At 36.5% G+C, this 26874-nt stretch overlaps 1 protein-coding gene across 10 annotated transcripts in view; it reads left to right on the plus strand.

The window, feature by feature from the left end:
- The window catches only part of FOXP4 (forkhead box P4), a 175681-nt gene extending 149175 nt beyond the window's left edge, over positions 1-26506 (plus strand). For 7 of the 10 annotated variants that reach the window (XM_039339780.1, XM_039339814.1, XM_039339789.1 and 4 more), the window contains 4 exons: positions 11987-12108; positions 14570-14636; positions 15686-15852; positions 16983-17127. In XM_039339780.1, coding sequence (XP_039195714.1) covers positions 11987-12108; positions 14570-14636; positions 15686-15852; positions 16983-17127 — 501 coding nt within the window. Of the gene's footprint in view, positions 1-11986; positions 12109-14569; positions 14637-15685; positions 15853-16982 lie in introns of all 10 variants that reach the window. The other 3 variants (XM_039339822.1, XM_039339839.1, XM_039339848.1) reach the window with 1 other exon arrangement.
- The last annotated feature ends 368 nt before the right edge of the window (positions 26507-26874 follow it).

Consider the following 26874-nt stretch of genomic DNA (forward strand, 5'->3'; position numbering starts at 1 on the left):
TGAGAGCAGCAAATTACTCTGAGAATGAAAAGGAGGTCATGGCATTAGGCTGTTGTGGGAAGTGAGTTGATTTGGATCAATCCAAGAGGGATCAAGGAAGTCTGAACTTGCCAGTGAAGTTGGTTGGAGAAGGCAGCTGCCCTGGAGTCCAACCCATGCTTTGAGAGGATCACTCTCTAGGTTCATCTGTGAAGTAACTCAGTTATGAGATTTCAGAGAGCAGGTGGAATATAACCAATTCTTAAGATACTTCTTGCTTCCCTGGGAAAAACAATTTTGATTGTACTAGTTAAAAATTGCTGCTCGAACTTGCTACTTGAGCATTCTTTTTGGTTATGGTGTGGAATGTTTGTGAACAGTTTGTTTTTTCAGAAGATGAATTGTAAGGTTTCAAGAAAAGAAAGGAAGAAATCATTTCCTACCTTCTTTCCTTCCCATGAAAAAAAACAACAACCCCAACCTACTGTATACGTGATTCTAAGATTGATGCATGATTATTTTTAAGATTAAACATGAAATGCCAAATAATAGGACTTCAACTAACACAAAATCTTTACTTAAACTTCTAAACATAAACATAATAATATCAGCATTCCCTTATTGTTGGTTTTTGTTTCTATCTTTGATGTGAATTTTGAGTCATTTTATTCCAGGAGCACACATGATATTCAAATGGCTGTGTGGAACATGTTTTAGCCAAGTTACATAATAACTGTAATAGATTTTCTATACAGATAGTCCTCAACATGCAACCACAATTGAGCCCAATATTTCTGTTGCTAAATGAGATTGTTGTTAAGTGACTTTTGCCCCATTTAATGACCTTTGTTGCCACAGTTGTTAAGTGAATCAGTGCAGTTGTTAAATTAGTAGCAGAGCTGTTAAGTGAATCTGGCTTCCCTATTTACTTTGTTTGTCAGAAGGTTGCAAAAGGTGATTCTGACAGCCTGTAACCATCATAAATACATGCCAGTTGCCAAGTATCTGAGTTGTGATCACATGACTGTGGGGATGCTGATGTGGTCTTGGGAAAAGCAGTCATAAGTCACTTTTTTTCAGTGCCATTATAACTTTGGTCACTAAAATTGCTGGCTGTAAATTACTTGTAAAATGGGTCTATGGCAACTCGCCACGGCCAACCCGCCACAGGACAACTTGCCAGGGCCAACTCACTGCAGGACTAGAGTTATACTAATATCAAAGAAATGGTGGAATAGAATCATTAAATAAAGGATGCAAAAGGAAGGACAAAATGAAATATGAATGATAAAAAATAAAATAATTTTTAAATTATTTTAAATAATTAAATTGAATTGTTGAATGTCCATGGTGAGTTGTCCCATGGCAAGTTGGCCATGACGAATTGGCTGTGTTCATTTGGCACTGTAGCAAATTGTCCCATTCTGCTGTAAAACAAAGATATTCAAATTTCATATAAAAGGACAGTCTTTCGCCTTTTCAATCCTATTTCCTCCCATTTTTGGTGACATGAAGATACCAAATCAAAAGCATGGCAAGTTCCTCTATTCAAGTCATCCATTATTTTCATGTATCTTTATTCAGCTACATTGTTTGAACTGTGCCTTCAAGTTCACTAGCTCATTTTTCTCTATATATCCTATAACACCCACCCAAATCATGCATTAAACATGGATCTCAGATACAGATGTGGGATCTGAAACACATATAGATTGAAGTGCCTCTGGGCAGTTCAATCTGTAGTTCATTTTTCTTGTTTCCTTCACAACAATGTACCTGTCTGTGACCCATATTTCTTCAGTCCCCATATACAGTATCTCTTTGTCCCTCTCCACCTCAGTGAATACAGGTAAAGCATTCACTTTCACATCAGTTCAGTAAAGGCCTTTAGTAACTAACTTGGGTTTTCAGATGAGCAGCAACCCACTGATATCATCTGGGCAGAGAAACTAAGAAAGGTGGGAATCAAATAGTAGACCACCAGGAAAAACACCAGGGCTCTAAACCAGGCTGAGAAGTTCAAAACCATCTCAGAGTTAAGCAGTAGCAAATCACTTCAATGATGTAGCCAAAAAAGCTGCACAGTTATATCTATACATGTAATCAAAGTCCAGCTTGGCTTGAGAGTTTTTTAAACTTTATTAAACCTCATATGTCATTGGAATGTAGAGCTCAGCTTACCTCTAGACACATTAATATTTCTGACACACATTTACATTTTTAAAGCATGTCAAATTATTTTGCTACTTGACATCTTAAGAATACAAACCATATACTGAAAACATGTAGGAAAACTACAAATTTTCTGTCTGTAGAAAGTTGGGAAAATACTGCTGTCCATTCCATTGTATGTCTCTGATTTGGGGTGGGGAAAAAATAAAGGAATTTATCGTGTGTCAGAGAAAGGAATTGCAGTTACTATCGCAATTGGCTGACTGGCTTTAGTTTGTGCAGGCCTGTCCCGGTAGAAAGACTTCTGATTATTTAATTATATATGAAAGTCCTGGATTTTGCTAGTCATCTGCATCTATACTTTCTCTTCCTTTTTCTTTATTTGAGAAAAGGAACCCTTGCTTTGGTTAATGTAAACATTGTACAATATTGGGCTCATATAACAAATTGCTGAAAGCTCTAATATTGGGACTGACCACATCACAACGCTTTACCCATAGATGGTGTTAAATCAGGGGTCCTCAATCTCGGCAACTTTAAGACCTGTGGACTTCAACTCCCAGAATCCCCCAGGCAGCCATGCTGGCTGGGGAATTCTGGGAGTTGAAGTCCACAGGTCTTAAAGTTGCCAAGGTTGGGGACCCCTGTGTTAGATGTTTAACCTATTCAAATATAATATAGAGGCCTTAAAGAATTTTCATTTCTACTTGTTCAAGAATTATATAATCTTGGTTGTTGGAGTCTAGAAAACAATTATTACCTGACACCTAGTCAATTCACTTGCCAAAGAAAGAATTTTTCCTACTATGTAATTATTTACAATACAACAAATTTCAGCTGTAATAGCTTATGTTATGCTATAATCATGTTCTGAAAACACCAGATATGAAAGTGCTTCAGGGAATACAACTGCTGTGAAATTCACAAGCAGCATGTGATGACTTTAGCAATGGTATCAACTGTTTATAGCCTTGTGGTTTTATGTTTTGCTTATAGTATCTGTTAACAGGAATTAAAAGTATGTGTACTGACATTTCTACTATATGCTACATAGGCAGATGCAATAGTGTTGTAATATTTCTGGTGTTATTGCCATTTATTTTTTATGCTATGTATATGTATGGTATTAAAACAAATTTAAAATCCATTCTGTAGAATGAAATCCTTGCAAATTATTATAGGAATGACAGAACAATTGTTGTTCCAAGTGATGTTGATTTAAAAAATGGGAACTTCAGCCTCTGTTTTACCTACTTGCAATATTATTTAATAACTATATAGGAAATATTATTTACTATACCTTACAGTTTATCTGAACTTTAAACTAGCTTTTGACGTCCCAAAGGTGCTTTTCCATAGACATTTAGCTTTTGAGGTAAATCAGCCCAAGGTAAAAAGCCAAAAATAAGCAAGATGCCCTGGGAATATTGTGGGGTTTCTTCTCTCTTATACAGGTCTGTAAGATGTCTTATGTCCAATATATCCTCCTTCATGAATGAATTGGATGAAAAAGAATCTACTTGATCCCATCATTCACTTCAGTACTACCCAACTTTCCTTGTCATCCCAACCAAATATCTATACAAGAGATTTATATACATTTACATTTACATATACATTTATATACATAGAGATTTATATACATAAATGTATATAATACATTTATATACATTTATATACAGAATGATCTTGACAGACTTGAACATTAGATGCTATCTAACAAAATGAAATTCAGTGGTGAAAAAAGTAAGGTTCTACATTTAGGCAAGAAAAACCAAATGCACAGATATAGTATAGATGGTACCTTGCTCAATAATAGCAACTGTGAGAGGAATCTTGGAGTCCTAGTGGACAATCACTTAAATATGAGCCAGCAGTGTGCTGCAGCTGCCCAAAAAGCCGACACAGTGCTAGGCTGCATTAACAGAGGGATAGAATCAAGATCACGTGAAGTGTTAATACCACTTTACAATGTCTTGGTAAGGCCACACTTGGAATACTGCATCCAGTTTTGGTCACCACAATGTAAAAAAGATGTTGAGACTCTAGAAAAAGTACAGAGAAGAGCAATAAAGATGATCAGGAGACTGGAGGCTAAAATATATAAGGAACGGTTGCTGGAATTGGGTATGTCTAGTTTAATGAAGAGAAGGACAAGGAGTGACATGATAGCAGTGTCCCAATATCTCAGGGGCTGCCACAAAGAAGAGGGAATCAAGCAATTCTCCAAAGCACCTGAAGGCAGGACAAGAAGCAATGGATGGAAACTAACCAAAGAGAGAAGCAACCTAGAACTAAGGAGAAATTTTCTGACAGTTAGAACAATTAATCAGTGAAACAACCTGCCTCCAGAAGCTGTGTATGCTCCAACACTGGAAGTTTTTAAGAAGAGACTGGACAGCCATTTGTCTGAATTGGTATAGGGTTTCTTGCCTGAGTAGGGGGTTGAACTAGATGACCTCCAAGGTCCCTTCCAACAACTTCTTCTTCTTCTTCTTGTTATGATTATTATTATCATTATCATCATCATCATCATCATCATCATCATCTACTACAGGGCAGCCTTTGAACATTGACCTACAGACTTTAATGTTTTAGGGAAGTCTCAATGTTTAGCAGCCTAACTACATGGACCTTTCCATGACTGAAGTTGTTGTTGTGTGAATTAAAGATTGCAGTAACAGAATTCTTGACAAGTGAATTCAAAGAACAATCTTGTTGCATACTGAATCTGTTTGAATTATTAATTTATGAAAAAGGCTTATCCAGGGGCAGGGAACTTAAGGAACTCATGTTGATGCTTAACAACAGTTCCCAGTAGCTTAGCCAGTTTTAAGTAATGTTGGGAATTGTGGGTCAGAACCTTTGAGGAACCTTTGTCTATTCCTATATTAGATAAGTATAGACATTCAGATAGAAGAGGATGTATGTAGCTCAAGGTTGAACTGTGGAGTTCTTAATATTCTCTCAGCTTGGTTGTTTACTTGCAGACATATAATAACATCAGTGTACATAATATAGAATATAGAAATAATAATATTGTTCTCCAAATGTATACTGTATATATCTTAGATCCTTTAATGAATAAATTAATCTTTTTTTCTTTTATCCATAACCTACAAAAAAAGATACTGGTGCTTCAGTTGTCAGACAAACTGTCAAGATTGAAAGGAAAGGTGTAGAGTTACTGTGCCATCCTGATTGACCTATCTGGACTTTATATTGTAATACATATGACTTAGGATTTAGGTTATAGAAAATGAATATTTTTTTAAAAGCATGAAAAAATTTTTGGTGGGTTCTTAAGGGTCACAGTGATTATAGCATCTGCTTTCATCTTCATTTTAATCACAAAACTAGTAAAGTTTATGCCACTGAAAATTTTATTGTGAAATTTGCCGATGCAACCTAATTACGAGGCCCCAAAAATGAAGGCTGGCGACCATATGTAACCTATGAGTAGAGAGTATTGTAGAGATGCAAAAAGAAAAGGGCAAGGTCCTTGATATGAAAATTAGAAGCAAGGCTAGTAATAGAGATTCAGACTTTAAAAAGAGCTGCTGGAGTGGTGGATGAAGGGAATAAAAACTCATGAATTAGAATAATCTAGAGTAAGTAGGCAAGTGGAATGCTGTTGGGTAGTGGGATGAAATGTGCAGCTGGCTGATGTATTGTTGAGAAATAAACATCAAAAGGGATGAAAAAGCAATTGCCTGTGGATAATATGGCGAAGCAGTCCTCCGAGTTAATAACAATATGGAAGTGGGTCTCTGTAATTTTGAGTTGCAAAAAGGGATCTCAATTGCCTTTTCTACAGTTTCCTTTCCTTACTGAAAGGAGAGAGAAGCTCCAAAGTGGCTGCTCATGTTTCTTGTCTCATTTAAGGCTTTCTGTGCCCCAATCCTGAACAGTTTGCCTCATTGTCTATCACTTGGATGATACGCAGCACAATCTGAGCATTTTCTGGATTGCCATTTAAAAAGACACCTTCACATTCAGATGAAAAAGGAGGTGTGCATTCTATATTGCTCTCCTATTGCTTGATTTAGAGTGGATCGTATCTTTGGCCTGTTTTGAGTTGGTAGGTATTGGTGCCCTTTTCGGGAATGTTTGAAGAGGAAAGCCTCAACTTGTTAATTTTAGCATAAATGAATTAATGTATTTTTTGTGTTTCAATATCTGACTCACAATGGGCTATCAACTATTTCTGATGAAATGCTTAGTCTTTTTGCTTGGTGTATTTTCCATTGTTCAGAGTTTTCATTTCTTCGGTATATCTATTTTTGTTTTATAATGGCTGCTAACTATTCATAATTAGTTTTATGTGTTCTTACTGCTAACTGTTCATTGATGCTTAAAGTGCAAATCAATCGCTGAACTTGCCACCAAGATTACAAATTATTTTGTTACTAATGAGGAAATAGATGATTCTATATTAATTAATTTGAATCCCACCTGACAATGAACTGTGCTGCATTTTATGAGGAAAGTTTGGTATAGCTTTGCATCTTCCTTCCAAGTTAGTTGATTTGATAGTGACATGTTATCCCTTTGTTTGGAAGACAGATGATGATGTCAAGGAACGGGAACTGCCATTAAGTTCCATTATCCTACCCTGCCATTTCCTAACTTTTTAAAACTAGTTTTTCTTAAAGAATCTCTCCTCTCCCCAACAAGGAATATAAAAAACTGTAATACATTCATTTTATTCCCTGTCCAGACTATTTTCCTCATTTTTGGAATGATGAATATTCACATTTATTATTTGCATCTCAGGTAAATAATTTTTTAAAAGTGAATCCCTGTGCATAGGTTATTGTTGGGGGAGGGTTGGCACACACACACATACTCATGGGGTTGTGGTGTGAAAACAGCATTGGTGATAGATGTAGTGGTGTCAAGTGACTGCCTCAGAAAGTATGAGAATCTGGAGAAGTACTAGGCCTGAAGAAAGAATTAGAGAGGATGTGGAAAAATAAGGCCAAAGTGGTCTCAAAATGATAGGAACACTCAGGGCTGTGACTTCTAAATGGCTCCAACAGATTCCAGACTCTTCTGACCAGAAGAGTACAGTGTTAGGCACAACTGTGGCAGCGGCCCTCAACCTGTTGGGCACTACCGACTAGTTCCATGGAGAGAGGTTTTTCCACGGACTGGAGGGGGGCGCGGTTTTGCATGCTGCCTGCATCTCGCAGATGGGGCTTTGCTTGTTTGCGCAGCCCAGTTTCTGGCATGCCGCTGGTCCACAGGCTGGGGATCCGTAATGCGCACAATTTTCAAACTCCCAGTCTTCTAGTACAGGACCTGAGATTAGAGGAAGACCCATACCACCTACAGTGTTTTAATATTTATTTTTTATGATAGGGACAGATCTGAGTCAAGATGTGGTTAGATAACACTATTATTTTCTTTCTTTACTTTGAAGCAAAAACCACATCGTTAATCAGAATAGGTGTCTATGAAACTGAAAGTTGAAACAAACTGGTCTAATCATTGACCAATCATTGACTCCCTCTAATGGTTTGGTTCAAAAGTACAAGTACAAGCACACTACTAAACAAATTATATACTGTGCATGTTGCAAGTGGAGAAAATGGGGTGAGAAGAGAGTCCTGGAAAAATGTCAGACAGACTTCCTTTTAGAACTAGTGAGGTGAGGCTAGAAACTGGACATCCAAATGTTTGTGTTTATACCTTTGCAGGAAGTGGTGAGGAGAAAAAGTTGTCCATCTATGTGTTCTCTATTGATACACACATATAAGCCATCCTGTCTATATTAGAAAAAAATGTTACTGCAAATTGAAGAATGATACTTTAAAGTCCCTGTCTGTGAAAAACTTCTTTTAAATTATTTTTGCGGGTTTTCTTCCAACATGGCTGTTTAGTTATCAGAGGAAGTTCTAGATATGCTTTTCTTTTTCATTGGAAGAATTAAAGCAAAGTGTCTTTTTTTTCCAAAGGGATTATCGGTAGAACAGAGATTTTAACACCAGGACATGTGTTTTTTTTCTGCAAATACTGTATATATTTTGTGTGGTACAAAGAAAGTGTTTCAATATTTTAATGATAATAACATTTAGATATCCTTCTAGAGCACTTTGAAATATTCTTTTAGTAGAAGCTGAGCAAAATGCAAAGTAAACAGGTGCCAAAAGGTAAAGTGGCCAGTGCCTATAAAGAGACAGGTGTGAGGAGGCTTTCAATGATATGACAACAGCAGCACACATGGTAAGGAACTGAGGGAGATACTAAATGGCTGGGATTTGAGCTGGAGAGACCGGCTGGGCCAGAGGCATAAAGCAAACATCATTAGAAAAGGCAAAGATAAGAAACAAACAGAGCAGCCAAGGCTGATATTAGACAAATATTCTGTAAAAATACAAAAGCTGCATAAAATCAGGCAAGAAGGCCTCCCTAGAGCAGAGAGTCACAGAATTGAGGCAAAAAAAAAAAAAGCAGGATGTGCTTGACAGAACCATGCTACCACCCACTGGTGGGAAGATAAAGAAGAATAAAAGATGGTAAGTTCCAAAATGCTAAAATGTTGAGGATCCTTCAGCAGCCAAGTTGTGTCAGCTATCAGGCTGGAATTGTGGTACAAAATTATGCTTATAAATTTGAACTAACATTCTTGTAAAAAAATTCCAGAAAGATGTGAGGATAGTATAGAATGAAAGGGGATCAATAATAAATCACAGTCATTATGTTACTATTACATTTCTTACTAGGTATACAAAATAAGATAACGTCACACCTCTGTTTACAGGATATGGGCCAAAGCAATAAAATAGCACACTGATGCTAAATCAAATCTTGGTTTGGAACTGGACCTCTGATTACCAGAAGAGCAAGACTCACTTTTAAATCATAGCATCTGGTTAGTTGTCTAATTAGAAAACAAATGTGCACAGGATACTGTCCCTACAAGAAAATCACAACCCTATCTTGAGAAGAAAACATGAATGGTATATTTCCAAATGCATTATCATTCTTGTGAGCCATAAGAAAAAAAATGCATCATTTGTTTTCCAAATATGTGTTCCAACCAGATATCGAATAAGGCAACAGCATTTTTATAGAAAGAGGCTAACATATCTTTGATTTCAGTGTTGGGATTATGTAGAGATATAGATTCGATTCTTATCTGAAATGGAATTGTTAAGTTTTATAATTTTAATTCTTTTCCTGCCCTCTTCAACTCACTTCTTGCTTTCTTACATACACATGCACCATGTCCTCTATTTGTAAAATATCTATTACAGGTAATCTTCGGTGAGGCTATTCTGGTTACAGATAATCTACCAAACAGTATTTAGCATTTATCTGAACCTCACGCTACCATCAATGCCACAGAAAGTGAAAAGTTTAAATGTCATTGAAAAACATGCAGGAGAAAAAATACTGTCTGGGTTTCTGAATTAACATCAGCAAAGCAATTAGGGAAAGCATTTTATTAGGTTGCAACTTATTTTACTATTTTCAAACCAATGATATCATGCAGATTCCCTGAAGCTATTGCAAAGTTCTGCACAGCTGGCCCAAGGAGCACGGAGTCCCCACAATATAGAACAGGGGTCCTCAACCTTGGCAACTTTAAGACTTGTGGACTTCAACTCCCAGAATTCCTCAGCCAGCTGAGGAATTCTGGGAGTTGAAGTCTACAAGTCTTAAAGTTGCCAAGGTTGAGCACCCCTGATCTAGAAGGCTTCAGTAATGATTGAAGGCTATTGACAAATTCTTTAGCTGCCAAGGAGTAGCAAAGCAAAGTCAGATGCAAGCTTTTTAACTTTCTTTTTTAAAAATAATTTTATTGATTTTTATAAATGGAAAATTTAAAAAATAAACAGACAAGAAAAAAGGTTTAAGAAAGAGAAAAAAAAGAAAGAAGCTAGAAATGCAAAAGGAAAAACGATAAGAAAACAAAAAAAGGAATGATTTCTGATTTTCTTTGATATATGGATGAATTAAAAAAATACATCATACTCTTACTCTACGGTTAGCCTTTGTCTACTTTATTTCTATAATCTCATATAAATATCTTTTTTTTTTAAATTGTAATAGGCATGCCAGTATGAGAACTCACTCTTACCGTTTCTGTCAATTGGTGTGGTCTTTTTCAGCCCCAAGAAGGAAGTTTTTTTTTTCTACTGCTAAATTCTTTCACTAGTCAAGTGATGTGTCAGCAATATCAAACCTAATGTGGTTACAAACATTTATGACAAAAATGCCCTTTATAACAAAAAATAAAAAAGAAGGCCTTCCTTTCTAAATTTGGGGAATAGAGGCATTGAGGAGGAACAACTGCATAATTACAATTGGATAACTAAGTGGGGAGAAGACCTTGAAAAATAAACAGTATCCAAAATTGGAGGAAAAGTCTAATTCATTGAGTTTCCAAGAACTGTAACATCTCTAAGGTGGGGGGATTGTTTCCCATCTCTCGCTTTTGCCTTGTTGTCTTGGCCAGCTCTTTTGTTTATACGGCCCCCATTCGACCTTTTAAATTGCTGTTAATGTTTTAGCGTAACGAATTAGTCTCTCATCACGAATCAGGGCTCGAAATAAAAAAAAAAAAATCCTCTGAGGCCAACATCCTGAAATTGGGGTCATTCTCATTTGCAAGGCAGAGAATCTGAGAACCTTAATGCAAGGAAATTTATTCAAAGGCAGAGCCCCAACGTGATTAGGCCCTTTGTAATTATAGCTCGGAGAGATTCCACTCCAGCCTCCTGCCTCCCTCATGGATTAGCAAGTGAGTCGGAAAAATACACAGGATTTAATTAGAGGCAAATTAAAATTGGTAATGAAATAGGGGCAGTAGCAAATGGCAGGGAGCGGCGGAAAGGGGGGGGTAAGGAGCTAGTAGCTCTCAGGGCAACACTGCCTGTGTACGTGCATTTTCTTTATTTTTACATTTAGAAATGTAAAGATGGGAGAATAAAGAGGAGGGATGTGCTGTGAAAAAGGAGGGAGAACTTGGGGTTTCAGAAAGAAGATGACAATAGAAATTCATTGCAATATCTGAGCTTACTTTTCCTCTCCCCCCTCTTCCCCTAATTTAGCCAGTAGTAAACAAATAGGTAGGGTGGTTTGTGAATATTGTTGATTGGTAAGGAAAGAAAAACAATAGCAATAATAAAAAAATTCCGTAAAAATTAGATTGCAACACATGGTTGTTGTGTGGAAGGTTTATTACTAGATGTTTTAGAGTTTAAGAAAGAGTGGTTGCCCATTTCATGAGGTCCATTGACTTTCAGGAAAACTAGACTGAAATTGTCATACAGTAATCCTTTCCTTTTGTATCTCTAAGTAATTGTCTTTTTCAAGCGGCTGTGGGCACTTGATCTCATTGCAGTGATGTCTCTTGTAACTCGTGATCATATTTTTTTCCTGTTGCTGACATTCTATTTCATGCAGCTCAGATCTCATAACTGTTGAATTTCTTCAGGATAGTCCATGAGTATGTCTGTGTTATGACACGTGTTAACTGGGACTGTTAATGTTTAGTAGCAAAGATTTCATACAGATCAAGGGGTATAAATGAGCAATATTATAGGACAATTGAATTGAGATAATTCAACAAAAACCTGTCTGCTACAATAATTACTATATGTTGATTTCAGCATGTGATAAAGTGAAACCAATCCTTCCTTAGAACACTGTTATATAGAGTTGTTTAGAATATAGATATCATTTTGCTGGTGACAGCTCTGTAGGAGGCTATGTTTGGTTAACACAAAAATTAATTGGAAAATTTTATTGGAGAGGAACTGTTAAATGGGAGATCTTCGTCTACTTTGATAATATTCTGTTTTTCTCTCTACTCTGCTTGTAGAATGCTGTACGCCACAACCTGAGCCTGCATAAGTGCTTTGTGCGAGTGGAAAATGTCAAGGGAGCAGTGTGGACAGTAGATGAACATGAGTACCAAAAGAGAAGGCCACCAAAGATGACCGGGTATGTCTGATAGCTTGTCAGGTAGCTTTATGGTTCAATCTGAGAACAATTTTGAAAAAGTAAAGGTGGCCTTGAGTATAACACTTAGTGCAGGCGTCTTCAAACTTAGCCCTTTTATGACTCGTGGACTTCATCTCCCAGAATTCCTCAGCCAGATTGGCTGAGGAATTCTGGGAGTTGAAGTCCACAAGTCATAAAAGGGCCAAGTTTGAAGACCCCTGACTTAGTGACTAAATAAACATAACACACAAAACCTAAGTGGTTTTCTATAATATTAATATTGAAACTGGCCTATACTCGTGTTATTTTCTGGTGATCTCAGATTTATATATTACCCTGCTTAGTTTCTGAACACAGACAAGGTAAGCTAATGATGCCATCTGCTGAGATATGAGAATAGTTGGGCGTATGCAAAGTCCAGACTACATGGAGATGGGAAGTGCACGGGAGCTCTGGAATAGGAGCATTGGCTTTCATACCGATATATATCTGTCATAACTATTAGTCATTCATAGCTTCCATGAATGCTTTTAAAAATATCTAGGCTTATGGCCATCACTGATATATTATAAGCTAATAGTACATAGCATAAGCTAGTAGTATATTTTTGAAATGAGTATTTAACCCCAATATAATACCCACCAAATGATCCAGGGAAAAGAGGTGACTGAGAGGCTTGTTGGATTATTGCATTCTTGAGGGACTTCATTATACATTTAGGTTTTTAGAACCATATTTTAACTTTTGCTTTAATAACTAATGCTTCTGTTGACATGTCGGCTTATTTGAGTGAAGAACCACAGCACACTACTGAATGATTTTATAATCATTTGGCTGTGTGTTCACTTTCACACTCCATGTGCATATAGGTGTGTGCAATGTAAATTTTCCCTATCAGCATCAGACCCTTGTCACTAAATGTTCCCTTGGGAATGTCATAAAGATACTTTACACAACTATCAATAAAGAACAGTCAAAAGAAGACCAGGTGGAAATGAGAAAAGAGAAAGTATCTGGTATATGCAATATGCATTGATACCAGTGTTATTGCTATAGCCATACTATTAATCTCTGGAAATTTGCATGATCAAAAGAATTCTTCTTGGATATGTAGAATTGTGCTGCAAACGTCACCTCAGCAGGTAGAAGCAGTGGTAAAAATACACTGAAGCATTTCGGCAGAATGAACAGATACAAAGGTCAGATAGCAAACAGTAACTGAAAGGGGCTAATGGTATTCCATAAATAAGAGGGAACCACTGGTAGCAGTCCGGTAGTGCTGTACCTTATTGTGGACAAAATGTTGTTAAATAACGCTAAGCCATTTTTTGTTTTGCCATTAGCTATGTTTAGAGGTTTATTTATACAATAAAAACTGAGGCAATGTAAATAATATAGATAAAAGAGAAATATTTTAATTTTATAGTTAAATCACTTTTAAAATCTTTAATAATTAAAAAATATTAAGCCAAATATCTAAGATTTAGAAACAAAGTAACATTTGTTTTCCAATTGTAGCTTTCTGCTTAATTATTATATTACTATTTTTATATCACAGCTAACAGCTAAATCTACACCAATTTACACCACTACCATTCACTATATTTCATATGTATGTTTGTGTACATTTGTAAATGGAAAAACATTCTGCATTTCAACAGTCTTTCAATTTCCTATATGCCATGGTCAACAACAGATGGATTCACAGATACTGATCTCCAATGCCTAATGCCTATCATGGCTTTGATTAATCAAGAATCAATGGGGTTTTGGGGAGGGGAGGAGAATAAAATAGAGAAGGTTATCAGCCATAGTCACAGTTTTACCACATACAAAATTCCCTGCTAATGGTAAATGTCAGCCAGGTTTGGCATTTTGTCCAGTATGCTATAATTTCTACAAGAGCTCAGTTTTACTCTAAACATGCTAATATTATTCTGTGTAAGACTGCACGCCTACGTAACTCTTATTTGCCTTCTACCACCATGGTTGTATACACAATAGTATGAAACATCCTTAAGTGTTACAAGTAGCTGAGAAACATCAACCATAAAACAGGATGAATAGTATTTTTAAAAAAGTAATAAAAAATACCCAGAATTGTTCCCATAATGATAATGGCTATGTTGCAAGGAGTAGGGAGAAATTACCTTCACCTATTTTTCCCCCTCTCTTTTCAGGAGTTCTTCCTGAATAGTCTGGCAACGTGTAAAATAAAACAAGACACACTGTAGCAGGACTTAATATATATTGAGAGTAAATAGCTGCATTATAAGGCTAGGCAAGCAATATCCCAATACTCCTAAACATGCTGGTTTTGTATTATGAGAGTTGTAAATTATGGGAATTGGGAAGGACTAAACAATAACGGAGATAAACAATGTGTTCTTTCCAAGACATCTCTGCTATCTTACTCTTGTTTTTGAATAGGAATGTTAAAAACTGCATCTTTTGTTTACAGGAGTCCAACTTTAGTGAAAAACATGATTTCTGGCCTTAGTTATGGAGCACTTAATGCCAGCTACCAGGTAAGTCTTTATAGGTGGAGAAGTACACTTGTTTCTATTACAGCAAGCCATCTTTGTTAGGGGAATATTGGGTTGGTTAAACTGCTGCTCTATTGGAATCTTGTACTACTACATTGTAGAAAATCTTCAAAACTCTTTCAATGATCATTGAAGTCATTATTTCATTTAGTTTATATTCCAGAATATTCAGTGTGGTTTTTTTCCTCAAGATAATCAGAGGAACCAGATCACTATAGCCCACACCACTTCACCACCCCTGGGACTCCAATATCCACCTTCTTGTTGTTTCAGTTACATTGCAGTGTTTGCTTGTTTTTGCTTCACAGTATAAGTTCTAACTTTTAGCAAGGTGAGAAGAAATCGGTGACAGGAAATGAGAGAATAGATAGTCTCTCTTGGAGCTGAATGCTTTGAGCTTTGGTCAGTGGATTGATCCCTCTACTATCCTTCTCCTCCGATGGGGAATAACAGACTGGAATAAAAGATAGCATTGGATCCCAACATGGACTAGCTTTGTAGATGTTTTAGGCATATTTTCTGTTAGGGAACGAGTGACATATAGCTATTTAATGAATCTCATTAAATTAAGCTTCTGATCATCTTAGCCAATGACCAAAAGCTTATCAGCACACCTAGAAAGCTTATATTTCTGACATCTGCTTCAAACAGACCAAGGTTTTTGTCTTAATATTTTTAAATGGATAAAATCGTAAAGGAATAAAACCATAGAGGTGAAACTGATGGGACTTTCAAATGTCTTTTAGTTATCTAGGTTGAATTATTTTTCCTTGTAAGCCATCCTATTCCTTGTAAGCCATCCTAACTAATATTATTGAAATAAAAGGTAGAAAATAAATATTCTTAATAAAGTAATAAATGTTTATTAGTCTAAACCTTTGATTTTTTTCTGGAAAATAAAGCTACTGTTAGTATAAGGCAAAATATTAACCATTTTCTAAGTAAATAAATATCTGGGGTTGTTTTCTAAACATGTCATATCTGATTTCTTTAAGAATTTGTGAATTATACCAGTTGCTGTTTATGTTTAGGCAGCTCTGGCTGAGAGCAACTTTCCTCTTCTGAATAGTCCCACCATGATCAACACAAGCTCCACTAGTGGCATGCTGCACATAGGCCATGATGATGTGAGCAGCACTGTAGAACAAGTCAACAGCAATGGCAGCAATAGCCCCCGGCTTTCACCACAGCAGTACAAGTAAGCCCAGAAACAAGGTGTTTTTTTAATCATAAAGGCAGTGGTGGGATTCAGCTAGTTCGCACCAGTTCAGCAGAACCGGTAGTTAATTTTTTGTTGCCCAGGCCCAGAACGGACTTCTGGAAGCAGCATCCATACAGAGAACTAGTTGGTCACATATTTGAATCCCACCATTGCATAAAGGCTTCATATATTGAAATTAAATGAAGTTTCTTGGAAGTGCTAATACAGTGCTATTTCCAGAAGCAAGATTACTAGATGCAGAAGTCTTTAAATGTCTCTTACAGTTTAGTAGAAAATCAGTTTAGGTTTTTTTCAAGAGTTTATGCAAACTGGAAATAGATCTAGAACTTCTATTGTTAATGATGTCCAAAAATAGTCATATTAGGCTTTTACAGCAAAAAGAAAATATATTGAGACAGTAAAAACTAAGAGATTTATTATCATGTGAGCTTTCATGAATTAGTCCACTTCATCAGTTGCTTATTTTTGTCAATAAGTAGGCATGGCCTGGACTTTCATACAAGGTTCTTAGTAATACTGAGATAAGATTTGCAATTCAAAACAGTTATATATTTTTTCATAACAGAGCTTACAGTGGCAATCTATAGGTTTGTTTGTTATTTGTCTTGTATCAATAACACTATTGATTAAGAGCTCCAGTGAATATTGCCCTATTTATTCTTAGTAACAGGTAGATATTTTTACTATGGTCCAGTCATCAAAAGATATCTTGAAAAATGTATTTGTATTACTTGTACTGACAAAAGGAACTAGTTTACAATGTTTAGAAACTATGGAGAAAAGGAATATTTTTCTTAATGTCAAAAATGTAATCATTGGAAAAATCTCCTAGGAAACCATAGATTAAAATTACAATGAAATACTCTATAATTGACTAAGCTAAACTGAATATTTCTGTTTCACTGAAAATATATAGAGACCTGGGTGTTTAGGATCTGGATGAGAGTCAGAAGAGTATTGCTATCCAGCTAAGCAAATACTCCGTTTAACCTCTGATCCTCTGTTATATACTGTAGTTCCATCTGCTAACTCTCTTGCCAATCTCTTGTAGACTGTTATTGTATTTGTTCTAATTCCACCTGATTCTCCAAAATTTTGTTCTTCAGCCATCAAGTGCATGTGAAGGAAGAACCAGCTGAGACAGAAGATGACAGCAGACCTGTTTCTCTCATGGCAACTACCAATCAGAATGTGACGATTCCTGATGACAGAGACCTAGAGGAGGAACTGCCAGTGGAAGACTTGTCTTAAGGGCCCTTCATCTTCATATAGGGCCCATCATTTCCCAGAGACAAAGCAATGGCTCCCATCTCCTCAAGGTGACCTTCAGCATTACTTAGTTAAGGCACTTCTACAAAGCAAAAGGCTTTCCACGAGCCTACCCACTGCTGAAGGCACACACTTTTTTTCCCCTTTTACATCCCAATGACTCTTAAAAGACATTCACAGAGGGGATGTGGAAAAAAAACAAAAACCGGAGTTGAGCTTTTTCCTTTTCTTATTTTTTTTTTAAATTTTGTAATTGGTAAACGAGGATGGTAGGTTGTTTCTGTCCGAAGACTTCTTTGCTGCCTCCCCTCCCCATACCCCCATCTCATGGGGATAAAAAAGAAGCTGTCTTGTATTGTCTGCTCTGTGTTTTGTCATTTTCAACCCATATGCCTGGTTTCTACAAATCAAGATTTTGGAAGCATCCAGTATATTAAGGGACAATATCAAAGCCAAAGGCTTCAGTGAATGTCCCTTATTTTCCCATGGAAAGCATTTTCAATAGTTTGCCAGTAATCCCACTGAGAACTTTGCACTAGGAGGAATCTATTCTCACTTTTTCTTACTTTCACACATGCACTGTCTCCATTTCTTACACACATACATCCTTGCCACTGTAACACCACTTCAGAGTACTGGAATAGCAATGGAAGCAAGACTTCTGCCAAGGTCCTAATGTTGCAATTTATGTTCATTTTCTGACTGGGCAAAAAATGAAAAACTGACCTTACTTTGTTAAATACATTATAGGATAGCAAGGGGTTACTGCCACATATAAAACCACTTGGTTATTCTTTTTTCCAACCTGTGTTTGCGTCTTTCCAAATTCAAGAAGCATTCTTCTATCACCAGTCATGATTGACAGCCAGTCTTCAACTTACAAAGCTTTATTCTGCACAAAATCCAGGAATGAATGTCCATTCCCTGCCATGACATAATTTTAAACACTTTCAGAAGCCTATATATGGGCAGCCAGCAGACAAGATAATGGTTGAGACTGAATCAGGGGAAGACTTCTGCAAGATGAATCTTTTGCTTGCTTCTATCAGCTGCCATCCTGTTTCTTCCATTCCAGCAAATATTGAAGCCAGAAAGCATGACTCCTTGATTGTTTATGTGACCAATGGGAAGGTTTAACAGATGTAAATACCGCTGATTTGGCAAAGCTACCAACATCTCAAGCACTTGGGGTAGGAAAGGGGGGATAAGCTGAAATTTATGGCTGTGGGGAACAGACCAAAACTGGGTTGACCAAACAGAATTCAAAGCAATATATCTGTATAAATGTAAGATAAGCAATTCCCCACCTTTGTGACCAACCAGAACAAAGCTACAAAGGAGCACTCAGTTTCCTCTGACATTCTCTAGTAGAAACATATCCTATCTCGCAACTCTTGTGCTACTCATTAGTTCTTAGCTGTAAGCCAATGTGGGAAAAAAGATGCTTCAAAACTAATAACAAGAATTAAATGTGTCAGATGAATAGTGTTGACCCAAAGTTTCCCCTTACTTGATTCTATCAATTGTCTGATGCCTCACATCAGAATATTTTTTTTTTAAATCTAAAGAGCATTTCGCATGACAGAAAACATCAGGTTTCCAAAGGCTACTTTGCTGTTCCCCCCATGAAAGAACAACCCAAATGCCCCTCATTGATTACTGAGACTGTGACAGTTGCTGATTGAGAAACTGGTTTGCTTTCTGTATGATCAAGAATCCAATATCTCAAGGAAGATGGATATTAATGTTTCTAAGGAAGTCTTTCCACAACAAACCAACACATGCTTCCCTTTCCCATCAGGAAATCTCTGAAATTTATTTTCAGGCCTAATTGGAATATAGGAGTTCCTCCCATTATTTTGGAGAAGAGCTGATCCAGGCAATTTGATGTTTTCTGAAATGACAGCTGTTCCTCTTCTATACTCTGTAGTCCATGAAGAAAATAAATCATCACAGCTATGTGTGAATAGTCACATTCAATATTGATAATTATGCTAAATGACCTCCCCAAACTAAGATGCTCAAGAATACTTCGTCAGCATATTTCTGATTAATTTAGGATTGCTTTCTACTCTTCTGATTTTCATTGTTAAATAATGCTTTTTCATTGCTCCAAACACTATGCAGCTCATGGCAGTTGATAATATGTAACATAAGTGTTTTTGACTTCGAAGGGGAAGAGAAAAGAGGGGGATTGTATTTTCCTTATATGCAGAATTGCTCCATTTGTCTCAAATACAGTACATTCTTAGTGTCCTTTTCCGCAGCTGGCCAACTATGGTAACAGACCATCTTTTTTAAAAAAATGCTCTTAATTCCCAAGATTATAATAAATCAGGTAGCACTTGAGCCTTTTTACCTATCAGAAAAAGGAACATTATTCCTGATCTGTCACAGATTTCTGTTTGTACGTGATTGGTGTCAAATTTCTTAGCCCAAATCAAATTTTCTCTCTTTAAAAAAAAGATGCAGGATTATTCTTTGCAACAACTCTAAAGCACTGGATAATCTCTATTTGCTCAGTTTTTAAAATAGATCTATCTCCTAGTTAGGGCTATGGTGTGTCATACTAGCATTAAAAAAAAGGAAAGAAATGGTAGCTGGCTGATCTTGGCCAGTCTTCATCTTTTTTCCATGGTGGAGAAAATGTCTTGACTTCAAACCTCAGATCTGTTAAAATTTGAAAATGTTTAATCTAACTCTTGGCATTGTCCATCTAACAAACAGTTTATACTTCCTTTCTAAAATTCCCCTTCTCCAAGATTCTCAATTTACTAAATATGTCAAAATGATTCAAACTGATTTTAAATCTAGGTAAAATCAAGAACACCAAAAATGAAAAATATTTTCCATTTCTGAATTATGACTGCAAGAAAATTTGTCAGGATTTGATTCCTAGAGCCTACAGTACAAGAACACCAAAAATGAAAAATATTTTCCATTTCTGAATTATGACTGCAAGAAAATTTGTCAGGATTTGATTCCTAGAGCCTACAGTATGGGGCTCTACTGAACATGCATTTTCCCCTACTTCGTTTCTTACTATTTCTAACAGGCAAGCAAAATTGTAAAGTTTGTTATTTAGATAAAATTAATTGCTCGGCCAACAGTGTCTAAGCTGCAGAAAACTGGAGATGATCATGTTTATGGGGTGTGAATCAAATTACAACAGCTTTTTTGAGCCTCCTTAGAGAACCATCAACAAGTGGCTTCCTTTTCAAGGACCACAAAGACAGGCAATATAGGACTGCAAGCACTAAGAATACCTCAACACTTTTATTATCCATCTCTCGGGTCCCAGCTTTACCCCAGAAGCAGCTCAAGAAAATGTATCCTCCTTTTACTAAAAACACACCACACCTCATTTTTTTCTTGGGACCTATTTAAATGTCTCCCTGGTGTCCTCTATAGAATGCTTTGCAATTGGCTTAATCATTTACCAAAGACCTTGCTTAGTCAAGAAGCATAAACCAAAACACTTAATATTTTTGTTTGTTTGGTGCTTTTATTCTGACTTATTCTAACTTTTGGCATCAGCCAAAAAGGAAAAAAAAAATCACAAAGATCCTGCATCCCCCTAGCCCTTTTGTCACTTTCTTTTGATTTTAAGTTATTATTTAAATCAAAGTTTACAGGTGCTGTTTTGTACATTTCTGATGAAGTTGTATCGGGAGCATGGATTGCTGCTTTGTGTTTGAAGTTTCTTGAACCAAGGGTACGCTGTGAAGCCTAGGGTGATTGGCATTCCATGGGTCTCTTCTGAACCTACTTCTATCTTGCTGCTGGAGATTTTCTTTTTCTTTTTTCTTTTTTTCTTTCTACAGGTCAGAACTGTCTTTATTTCATGTTAACTTTTCAACTGTTTTTTATACACATTGGAATTTTTCTCTTGTTTTCCTCTTTTTTTTTCTTTTTAATTTTCAAAGGGTTAATTGCCCTAACCTCTTCTTCTTTTCCCAAAACTGAGAGCCTGGTATTTTCTTTGAAGCACTGTTGGGTAACTTAAGTTTCTGAAATACAGCAGATTCATTGTAACATCTGAAACTTTGGACTGTTGATCTACAAATGCACTGTGCGAATTAGAGAACGTTGCAGGTGTTGCTGAAGTCACATCCTGTAATTGTTTCCCATAAATAAGACCTCCTAGTTTATAGTAAAGTCATGCATCAGAAAAACAAATTATGCATAGTTTATTCATAAACATATGCAAGTTCTCTTTTCATTGATTTTTTTTTTTACTTTGAGTTGCATTTTAAAAAAGCAGATTCTTGCAACCTAAAATGGTAAATTCTGGAATGTGTAATGTTTAGACCCAACTCTCTGCACATGCACTGAGGTGCTTTTTGGAACTTTGACTGCATCACAATTTGTAGTCCTCTATTGTGTCAAATTGCTTTGCAAATAGTTTTAGAACTAAATGGCTATACTATGGTGCTGTTGTATTTGGTCTTTGGCTCCCTTTTCTGTCAATCCTAGAATTACAGCTGCATTATTATAAGTTTGATCTTCTCGAAGTTGCTACCATCCTGATTCACTGATTTCAGTTTTTTCTCTTGCCTGATCCTGGTACAATACCAACCGTTTGTTGGACATCTGCAGCTGGACCTGAGATGCCCAGGATATACGTTTTCTGCCAGTATTAAAGTGATGTTTCCTGGTACTGTACAGTCAAGAGTTAAACTGTTAAACCATCCCAACATTGAGAAGAGATTCTTTTTACAAATATAATTGTCTCTGTTCAAACCAAAACATTTGCCTTGCTGTTTGGGTTTGTTCATCCATACCCATTTAAAGAGAGAGGCACGAGAAAAAGAAAGCATGATACCCTGGGGTTAATAAGTGAACTACCCATTGTAAATTGAGAGCTAAATAGTACTCATAGACCTAGGGAGCACTTCAGATTTCAAGGGGAAAAGGTGCTTTGGCACATATAAGGGAACTAATGTAGTGTCTTGCTAGTATAGCAACCCTAAGAAACATATTTTGAGTTTAAGGCATTCCAGACAAGCTACCGTACATTCCCACCTTTGTGAACTCCAAAGCATATTTTTGCCTTCAAATCCAAAGCATTGTACAGCCTAACTTGGCTGTCGTTGCAGTGTTGCGCAATATGTATTTAGCAGTTAAAACTTTTCTAATACTATCTCATTCCAGGTAACAGAATGGGGAAAGGTCATCTGGGGCTACAGAACAGGAAAAGTTACTGACAGACAGAAAGTTAGTCTTTAAGCCTTTCCCACTATATACTAAACAGTCGTTGGACAGAGTTTCCCCCCAATGCATAATCAAGCAATATGCTACTATCATTGTTCTAAAGAAACACTCCAAGAAACAACAATTCTTTGGTGGATATCTGTAATCTAGGTTGGCTTTCTGATATAACCCCTGTTAGGGTAGCCTTCCATTTTTTCTTGAGAATCTTGACAAAGTTTGGGATGTTTCCCTTTCATCCTATCCATACTTCATTAGGCATTTACTATCTCTCAGGGGAAATGATTTCAGCCCTTTACTGCTGCATAAAGGCAAACAATGCAGCCTCTAGAATTCCATTTTGCCCAGGATGGAGCAACTCCAGATTGTATTTCATGACTAAAATAATCCTGCCAGTTACAGCTCTTTCCTGCCTTCATGTGACAGTATTAATATATGTATATCCTCAGAGGACTGGTGTTAAACTAGCCACGCCACATGACATATCGCGACTCTTTTTGCATTGCTGGCAATGGGGTGGGCATAGCTTCGATGTGATGAAACCGGCCCACAGGCTGGCGGTTTGACACCCTTGCCTCAGAGGATAGCTTTAAATGTAGCTCTCACAGGATCTGTCTGTGGTTAACTATGTCAGATCAGCCTGCAAGAGGAAAGGAAGTCATGTGACTAAATATTCTTTCATCTCACAGCAACTTTCTTCCGTGCAGAATTTTTTTTTAAAAAAATGGAAAATTTAGCCACATGATCTGCTACTTGAAGCCTGAAGTGATTCAACTCAAAGACAGGTTTATTCTTTGAGAATCAAGTCATTGTGTTAGTGATTATTGAAGGAAAGCGTTTTAGGTCTTGGAAGCTGTGACAATATTAAGTTCCTCAAACAAGTGGCCCTTTCCTTCTGATGCTTTCCCCATCTCTTTTTGTAGTGGATGAGGTTTAAAATATTGGGTGTACTTTTTTCAAATGTCTGCCTTATGTGCCGAAACTAGGCTTCTATTACCAACTTGTCAATATGAGAGGTAGATAGGTAACTCTTACAGTTAGATTGGCTTAGAATCTAGGCCTGGTCCTAAAGGGAACCAGCACATATCTAAGAATTGGAAAGTAAGTAATGAGGCTTTGGAATGATGGATTTTTCTTCATATTTGTGCCTGTGACTTAAAGCAAAATTATTGTATATCACCATAGTTCTTGTTTTATTTGGTGGTCCTAGCATTCCCAACAAAGATTACTTAGAAGTGTAATTTCATTTATTCAATATTGTCATACTGTCCCAGCAGGGGGAAAAATTGCAAAATAATTTTTTTCAAAACTTACAATGAAATAAATTGAGAAGCAGATCCTAAATCTATTGACTTTCAGTTAAAGACTGTCTGCTGATTACACTTGCAATTAATGAGGACTTGCATTATATACATTTGTCTTGAGAGCGTTGAGAAGCCTACAGGTGTTTGCACAGTTTATAGGGCTTTAAAAGTATTTTTCTAATCCTGATATGTCTCTTAAAAGTACACTGAAGAAAGAATGTAATTCAGTATCACTGAATAAATATGCGGTTCCCTAAAGATCTTCAGTTTGGGGTGATTTTGTCCCCCAACATCTTGGGAATTTGAAATTTCTCCCAGATTGAACTGCTAAAGCTTTAGTTCCCAACATCTGACATCGCTGATGCCATTTTGTTTAAATGTATCATTTGACCCTTTTTTTCTAATTATGACTTTGAGCATTTGTGTCCTGATGGAATTCGATTGCATATCATCTATAAGGTGGGTTGATTTATATAAAAAAAAACCTTAAATAGTGTGAGCAAATCACAAGCAAATGATGACCAATTGGTTCTGCCCTCTTCTTTGGTCAGTATTTGTTCTGTTATAATAGCATAAATTCAGATAAACTAAAAAATAAATAAATAAATGGCACCTAAGGAATCCAAGAAGGGTGGGTGAGGAAGAATGTTTATTCTGTATTAAGAGACTATTTAAATTTTAGCAATAACATCTGTCCTCCTGGTTTCCTTCCTAGCAAAATCAAGCAGTTAAATGAGAAGGATATGCCTATTTGAGTAAGCAAGTTGAGTAGGTACTAAAGCCATGATTTCATCTGCAAGAGTCTCTTCTAACATTTTCAAACTCATTGGTCCTTTATTTAAATTACATTTCTCCTATAAGGGTTTAAGGAATTAGTTCTAATTCTATTTTTTTGTTTGTGATCAGCAAATTCAGTTCACTTTTTCACTTGAACGATGTATATGCAAATATACATGGACACAGTAAGAAATAAACAATGGCATTTATGTAACTGCTTCTACTTTGTCAAATATGCCCATGTATTATTGTTCCATGGGTCCTATGGAAGAATAGTATTTAAAATTTTGTGTTGGTGGCCTCAAGCTCTTGTGATTTTATTTTCCTTGCCCCTTATTCCTGACTGCTGAAGCAACCCACTGGTGTGAGCCTTGAGGAGCCTCCTTTCTTTGGCACCTGATACCAGTGCCACCCTTCCCAGACTCTTGCTTACATTAGGTACATCTATTTTTGCACATTTATGTCCACCAAATTATTTCATTCAAAACTGCATATAGTACTTATTTTGGGGGGATTTCTTTTTTGTCTTAAAAAAATATTTTATTTTTGTTGTTACCTCAAAATGGCTTTTAAAGGGGTAGTATGGGAAAGACCAAACACAATTTGTGGCAGGATAGTATATGTATATATTGATATATATGCTGGTTGAAAACCTACTAAAATTAGATTATTGTCTGTTTAACTATCCTGTGATGAGACTAATGCAGGGAATATTTAGGAAGGGTTTTTTTTTCCTTGTTCTGGAATTTAGGAAGCCATTCTTATATTTCTCTTTGACTTGACTTGGATGCTGTTCCAGTTCCTTATGTTGTTTTTGGCTTGTTTTCTCTCTTAAATTAGTCAGTAGAAATAGTGGAAGGAGATAGATGGTTGCTAAAAAAGAAACTGGGACAATGATATAATTTCCTTTCCCTCATTGGTTCCTGAAGTTAGAAAAATAGGAACAGAATTTAAAATACACATTGTATTAAACCAAAGGTGTCCGTATTTCAGTTTTGTATGTTTACATAATTTTAATATAGTTATTTTTCAGGGTGAACGACAGAAATCCTTCTCTGAAAAACCCCTAGGATTTTGCCCTGTATTATCCATATTCTGAATTCCTGGTTGCCCTGAGCCACATAAATGTGGAAATGCTCCATAATTTCAGGGGAATATTTTGTTTGTTTTTCCAGATTTAGATTTATTCCAAAGTGCTGAAGGTTTGTCAGTTTGGAGTCCTCTTGTTTTATTTTATTTTTTTAAATAACCATGCGGTTCTACTATAGAAGTAAGATTTGAAGACCCGCTGCTCTGCCCCTTCATTTTGATGGGATGCTCTACGAAACAATGTTTCTCTGGGCCCTCCCAAAGAGTTGAGGCTCTGCTTCACTTGGTGTTCTTGTCTTCCAAATCTCTCACTGAATCTCAGGTGGCAGGAAAACACCCAAGAACCAATGACTGGTGACTCTAAAATTGTATCAGCGTGAGCAGTTCAGCATGAGCCAGCGGGTCTCTGATCTCACTGAATGAAAATGGGAGGTTAGCATGTCTCCTGCAATGATCTGATTTGTTCATTTGTAATATTTTATGTTGGCCCCAAGGGGCTTCTTCTAATTAAATCTTCTCTATTGCGAATAGGTATCTTCTCCCTCATACTAGTACCCAATGTGTGGTGGGAAGGTGGGGAAACACTGACATGTCAGCACTCTGCTATCATTTCCTTTTCCTGGCACTCAGGAAAATATAAGGAAAGAGGCGAGACATGCAGTGACCTTTAATATTGTGGGTTTTTTCTTCCTCACATTTGTTGGTTTGATGTGATCATCCTTTTAGCAGGTGGCAAGTCAGTGTGAAGTGAAAGATTACTGGGAAGGATGTCTGTAATCCTTTGATCCATCCTCCTCTTACTGCTTCACACTGCCGTATATCCATGCTGTATAAAGGAAATAGCATTGCTGTGTATTTGTATTCTGGACTTCTGTGTGTCTGCTCTGGCAGACGGTAAACCCTTGTACAGTAGATCTAGCTGCATGTAATCTGTATGGACAATGGCATTATAAAATGCAATAAAATTAAATTACCTATGAGGTGGCTGTGACTTCTTAAGAATATAATTCCTCCAGTTTCTCTATATCATTGTTCCTTCTGCATACAGTTCTCATGTTTCCTTCATGTGGTCTTACCTTAAAAAATGGCTTCACTCAGTATTTTAATACTCTGTGTATGTTAGCAACAAAGACACAGGTTTCCACATGTAGTATTTTCATGTTGCTTTGTTCTATAAATTGAGTTCTTATTAACTGCTTTGTGGGAGCATTGTAAGTTCGTTTCCCCTACCAATGATATTGATGGGTGATACAGTCATAAAATCACAGATGGAACTATTAAATTGCTCATTGCTTTTTAAATAAGTTATATTTTCTGGCAACTTCTTGATTCATTTAAGCTAACAATG

The sequence above is a fragment of the Crotalus tigris genome, unplaced genomic scaffold (genome assembly GCF_016545835.1).
Source record: "Crotalus tigris isolate CLP2741 ecotype Arizona unplaced genomic scaffold, ASM1654583v1 scf7180000017550.10884619, whole genome shotgun sequence".
In the NCBI taxonomy this organism is placed as follows: Eukaryota; Metazoa; Chordata; class Lepidosauria; order Squamata; family Viperidae; genus Crotalus; species Crotalus tigris.